We start from the raw sequence: 6501 nt of genomic DNA, 5'->3' as shown, positions 1-6501 counted from the left end.
ATGTCAACTTGATGTTGCCAAAGCCAGTTGCCTCGAACAAAGACACTGTACTTGTATTTATTTCTCTCTCTTTCTTTTCCACCCCTTTTTTCCCACTCTGTCCGTCTTTCACTCTCTGTCTCTTTCTGTGTCTTTTAACCTCTTTTGCTCTAACTTCCTTTTCTCTTTCTCTCCTTCTGTCTTTCTATTTCTCTTTGGATTTCTTTCTTCCTCTCCCTTTCTTTTACCCCCTCTCTCGTGACTTATTATCTTCTCACGCTCTCTCCCTCTCTTTTTCTTTCTTTGTTCCGCCCTCTCTCCTTCTCTTATATCTTTATCACTTTTTCTTTCATCTACTAGTCTGGCCCACGACAGAATGTTTGTTCTATCTTGTGGCCCACCGAGTTAAAATGAGTTTGCCACCCCTGATTTACAGCAAGCAAGTCCAAATCTGGCCCTGGGGCCAGTTGAGGCCCTTGATCTAAATTGTACCGTCCAGTGGTCCGCCAGTAATGTTAACCCCAGCGTAAAAAAACCAAAAGAAGTGCACCATTTCTCCATATTGATGGCAGTAGCCTTTTGGCCACCTTATCCTTGATTTACTGTGAGAATTTTAGCTAAACCCAGAGCAACTTGTGCACAAAAAACAGATGATTATTGATTTTGTTGGTATTTATCAGGGGTACCTTGACAACAAACCGGGCTAAAGACACTCCCAGAGGCCTAAAGCACAACAACTGTGTAAATTTTCAGGAAAATCAATTTAGATTTTGCGGAGTCTATAAGCCACATACGAACACACGCATGCAAATCATGGTTTTCATAAAAGTCTAGGACAAGATAGGAACACTAGTCTAGTACTATGCAGTGTTCTCGTTTGCCCGCGTCCCCGACGCATCATTTTTGATGGGGACGCATAGTCTCAAATCAACGTGCCACAAAATTGTCATCATTACCCGATTACTTTTTTTAAACAAAGATTTACTGCACTCCAAACTTTTCTTCAGGCAGATCCGCCATTGTTGTTTTGGTCTTGCGGTTTGAGTTTTCGACTGCACACCGACCTCCAGTTCGAGTTGTGTTCTCATTTTAGAGAACCGGCTTTTTCGGCCCAACTCCTTAGAGAGCCGGCTCTCAATCGGCTCACTTGCTTTGATTGATATTACGAATTATGTTGTATAAAGAAGTTAAGAAAAAAAAAGGAAGTATAAAAGGCGAAAATTTTAAAAAAAGACAGGTTTGTGGTTATCCCTTTAATCGGTATATTACCAAAAATAATTTGATGCAGAAAATGAATTAATAATTTGATGATGAAATCTGAATGAATATAGATTTATATTTTACATTTGTTGCCGATTTACGATATCAACCTCGATAACACTAAATTTTGGGGACCCATAGATCTCTGTTGGGACCCATAGATTTGAGCACGCGAGTCTCCAGGACCCATCACTTTTCACAGGTAAAATGAACACTGCAATGGTCAATTTTTGTCACGTATAAATTGAGCTTAAAATTCATTTTAGTATTCTATACTTGTTGCAATGAAAAGTAAATATTTTTTACGTTACATTTTGAAATGTGTTTCATGACTTAGTTGCCTGGGTGTGACCAGTAGGGGACAACGAAGTTTTACATTGAGCCATAATGGCAACAGCAATCGGCAGAGAAGTGCAGGCGTCATTTTTAAGCCGACCTGTTCTTTTTTTATGCAAGGTTATTCGAAGCAAACTCATCAACGGCAACAATTCTAAACTCTTTGCTAAAAAGCTCCAGCACTTTCCAAACCTCAGACATGGGAATTCAAGCAATAGAGGGTTTTAAAACACCCGTACGAATGCCGCACAGAGTAAAGATTAATAAAAGGTTCCATCATAAAAACAAACATTGGATCAACTTTGTAGGAAAAACCTTTTTTTAATTGTCTGCACAAAAACTCATCTAGTAGAGACGCTGAGGCTTGCCCATTGTGCTCTTAAGATACAATGCACGAACATTTTGCCAGTTCTTCTTTAAAAGAGACACCAGGAAGTTGACAGCCAGGTGGATGTTGTACACCAGCTCGTCCTCGGACATCTTCACGTGCCCAACTGCCACAGCCAGGCAGAGCACCTAAGGTGGGGGAATAACAAATCAGATTTAAGATTCTCAAAGTCAACTTCAGTTTGTACACCTTGCCTTTTACAAGCATCCCCATTCCCTCAAAGACAATCAAAGCCTATTAGTCAGTTTCTCCAGTTCCATTAAAAGGAAAAGTTCCAGTGCGAATGATTTATTTTCCAGAGCCACAAGTATACCTGTGATTCACGTATGCATTTTTTGTCGACCGCAGCATAAAATAAATTCACCGTAATCCTTGCACTAATACACATTTCATGGTGCCCTGTTTATCTTAGATGTAGCATGCACCTGGTTTCTTCGCCCCGACCCATAGAGGGGCAATAACTCGATAGGACAATGACATACAAACGGATAAAAGCTGCTGTTAATCACGAGGAAATAAATGCTGACAAAGAGAAGTCACCCAAAAGCAGGGTGAGCATGATTTTTAAGCAGACTTGTGAGGCAACCATTTAGAGAATTTACAAGTTTCCCTTGCTTTCATGTAAGTTTTAGACCAGAGAATGGGTTAATAGTATGTACAGCCCTTTGAGACTTCTTGTGATGAAGGGCTGTACAAATTAAAATAACTTGACAACCTCCCAAAATTCAAGCAACAAATTTAAAATTCAGGTATTTAGAGATTTCCAACACCCGTACAAACCCTTCATTTCAAAGACTGTTATCTCATCTTACCTTCTTCATCTGGAACTTAATGGTGGATTTGACCTCATCCACTTTGTTGCCTAGGTTCTCGTTGTGGGTGAGCAGTGAAGGGAACTTGCCGGCCTTGTTGAGACCGGGTCCCAGGATACGAGGGATCTGCTTGATCAGAGACTCTGAGGCCAAAAAGGCATCATACTTCTTGGCTGGAAGAACCAAAGATTCGTTAAATAACTTCAACAAATGCAAAGCAACCAGTGGTACAAGCTGTAAATTTGCTCACCAAGCTTTTTGACCAGCTTCTTGTTCTTGTTGAGCTTTTTAAGAGCCTCCACATCCATGTGTGGCAGGTTAGCAGCTTTGGCCTCATCGCAATGCTGCTGGTCTCCCAAAAGGCAGACTGAAAACTTTGGCCTGGGAGGAGTCTTCAATCTACAAATTAAAAGTCACACGATTGTCAACATGTCTGCCATTGGTGAAACCGATTTGTACCCCCATCATGACCGCTTTAAAGATAAAAGTTGGCAGTGTTGGAACTTTCTACTTGCTGACACCATCGTCTGGCTTAAATTATTATTGCAAGGCTTTCAGCATCCTTCTATGGTGCGTGCATGCACATACATTTCTTCGACTTGCTCAAATAAAATTCATCTTTTTCAGGGTATGGGTTGGTGTTTTAGGCTGTACTTGAAGCAGACCTTTGCTTACAGTAGAAAATAAAATGTAACAATACCCATAGAGAAAATCTATTTTCTTTTTCTAATTTAAACTTCCAAATGACACATCAAACAACATACCCCTACCTTTAACTAATGTTGGAATGCGGGGTGTTTTGTAAAACTCAGGCACATTTTGACATGACATTTCTTGGAAACCATTAAGGTAAAAACCCATCTGATCAATTCAGAAATGTTGTCATCAAGTTTTACATGGAATATCTAAAAGATGTTTTGCGAGCACCACTGGTCACATGACACAAATCTAGCCAAACTCTAGCCAAACACATCAGTTTTGATTTGTTGATGGTTAAAATGTGTACAAGACCTTTGCAACCCACACAGTAACTCCTAACAGTTTGGTCAACATCTTACCACACTGACACAAAGCCAGGAGTCTTCATGCATATGATATTCGGCTCAGAAGTAAGCTTAAAATAGCTAAACCTCTCAGAGCCTCCCCTCAGTTTAAGACCCAGGGTAGGGGTCCGTCTGCATCAGCTCAAGCAGACTACCCAAAGAACTTCTCTGTGCATGTGCCTGGCCTGTCTCCACCTTAAAACTTGGATAATAATCCACATAATTTCCTTACTCAACAATCCAACAAGGCCAGACACAAGCAGGGAAAAGGTTGGGTGAAACAAAAATGCTCCAACCTGACAGTGCCGGAAAAACGCTTGTCCTTCTGGGGATCATAGTTTTTCAAGCTGATTTGCAGCTCTACGGTCTCCACAAACCTATAACAAAAACACATGTTAACCACCAAGAACAGTCTCTGGCAAGGCCAATTTAGGTTGAGAATACTTACTTCCTCTTCTTTGTTTTTGAGCCAGTCAGGATTTCCCTCACCGCCTCATAAAAAGTGTCTCTCGAAACTTTACTGCATTAAAAGTGAAGAGGAAAATTACGAATTATGCTAGATATAAAAGATCTATTGTACCTTCTGTAATAAAATGAGAATTTACAATACACTTGTGCTGCCACATGAACGAAGGCATATTCGCACTAGAAATCGAGGGTGTATAGCTCCCGGGTTGGTATGCCCGCAAATACTAGCACTCCATTAAAAAAAACTTCATTCTCCTTTCCAGCGTCCAGACATCACACAAGTTTAACATTTGTCTTTGACTGAAACAATCATTAATTACAGCCCTTGAGTATTCGCCTGACAATATCCCAAGTGCGTAGTTTGGTGAGAAAAGCAAAGATTTAAGTACAAACTGTTGATGCATGAATGCTTAATTCATTAAAAAAGATGAATAAGTGCCTTCATCATTGTCAGTAAAGCCATTTAGTTCACGGCCGCGATCGCCATGGTGGTCCAAATCATGAGATACCCTCCCCGGAAACAGCATGGGCTGAAAAGTTCAGTTCTCTTGTAAAAAAACGATATTCTACAAGCAAAGTACCCTCTTGATATTGGATGTATCACAAATATAGCAAAACTAACCACTGGATTACAAGTTCTGTTTTAGGAAAATTGTATTTTCAAACTTTAAAACTTGGCAATGTTAAACAGTTCTTTACTACACAATGATGAAATGAAATCTGAAATGATAGATAGAAGAATGAGAGAAGCGAATTCACTCTTATATTTGGGGGAAGTTAAGAGTAAGCAACAAAAATTAAAATTTACGCAGGCCTTCAAAAATGAGTCAAAATAGCAAAAATTGGCTGGCACTTTATATTCCCATTAAAATGAAATATTCGGCGCTGAAAGGGTTACACGCCATTAAGTTTTCGGTTGTAGTATAAATGTTCAATGATAATTTGTGATTGCTAAAGTGGCCCAAATAAAACGCAGACTCCTATGAATTAAAAAATAATAATTATATTATGAAACTTCGTCGTATCAGTCGTTTGAGCTCTGCCAGTCACAGGACCACATTCTCATCCATTAACCCCGTTTAAATCTCATGAACGTTGAAATATAGACGTTATTATCATGTCCCACACCCATTAAACGGATTATAAGACTTAAAAGAGAACAAGAATTGTCAGATTAATATGGATGCAACAAGATGGTATCTTTACATACACCGTCGTGGCGCGCACCGGTGAACTACTCGCTGCTAAGGGAAATTATTCAGTACATAACGAGGACCCACAATGGCCTAATGTTCACATATAACTCCTTCTAGTTCTAAAAATGGACAAACTGCTTAATAAAAACCGAAAAGGGTTCTTAAAACCTCAATGAATATAATAGAAGACGCCGTACCTCATTTTAGCGGCCTAACGCCTTCGTCTCGCTGCGACAAAAAGGAGGTTCCAAAGGAAGTTACGTCATAAGAAGGTCAGCTATGAGCTACGTCATATCCACGCGCCATGTTTTTTTTCTTTCGGCGGCCATTAAGTTATTTTAAGAAATCCTTAAATATAAAAACTAAAAAAATTTGGAACATTTTTTAGATGTATTTTTTGAACACGTTTAAAAAAAACACCGTCTGATGCTGAGAGTATAATTCAGTGGTCCCCAAACTACGGCCCGCGGGCCGGATGTGGCCCGCCTCCACATTGTGTCCGGCCCCCTGAACAATACCAGAAAGCATTTTTTTTTTTTTCATATATGTGTATTTGTATTTGATAATAAAGTTGGACTTTTGCAATAAAATGTTCCTTAGTTATGAACTATTTTCATTATTAACTATTAGTTAGTAACTATTTTATACGGCGCAACAAGGGTTGCTGACTAGTTAGAATGTTATATTTTGGGATTTTGGTGTTGTTTTGTAAGGCAGAAAAAGTGAAGTACCAGTATATCACCACTAGATGACATAGTCTCACAGGTCAGGGAAGGGTGTTTGGGGCAAGTCTCACGGGACCTCACGTGATTTAATGAGACGTGTTCAAGAAATCACTCTTAATGTCAACAAGTAAATGGTGTCGTGTGAGACTGACATTTACCATCTATTTTGCAGGTGAGATGTACAATACATTTTTACATTTAGGCACTCCTGCAATCATCACACTTTTTCTGTTACAAAATGACCTCCTGATATAATTCATGCTTTTCTTACCTCCCGTCTCGATTAGGCCTACT

At 39.5% G+C, this 6501-nt stretch overlaps 1 protein-coding gene across 1 annotated transcript; it reads right to left on the bottom strand.

Moving 5' to 3' along the window:
- Positions 1-1871: 1871 nt before the first annotated feature.
- rpl10a (ribosomal protein L10a) lies at positions 1872-5764 on the bottom strand. Its single transcript, XM_088330624.1, has 6 exons — positions 5680-5764; positions 4267-4338; positions 4115-4195; positions 3026-3174; positions 2776-2948; positions 1872-2091 (listed from the first exon to the last, which is right to left on the bottom strand). The coding sequence occupies exons 1-6, from the start codon at positions 5682-5684 to the stop codon at positions 1921-1923; spliced, it is 651 nt and encodes a 216-aa protein (XP_088186750.1). The 5' UTR covers positions 5685-5764; the 3' UTR covers positions 1872-1920.
- Between the last annotated feature and the right edge of the window lie 737 nt (positions 5765-6501).

The sequence above is a fragment of the Urocampus carinirostris genome, chromosome 3 (genome assembly GCF_059441175.1).
Source record: "Urocampus carinirostris isolate Australia breed hairy pipefish chromosome 3, RoL_Ucar_1.0, whole genome shotgun sequence".
NCBI lineage: Eukaryota > Metazoa > Chordata > Actinopteri > Syngnathiformes > Syngnathidae > Urocampus > Urocampus carinirostris.
This window is presented reverse-complemented; position numbering and strand designations above follow the sequence as displayed.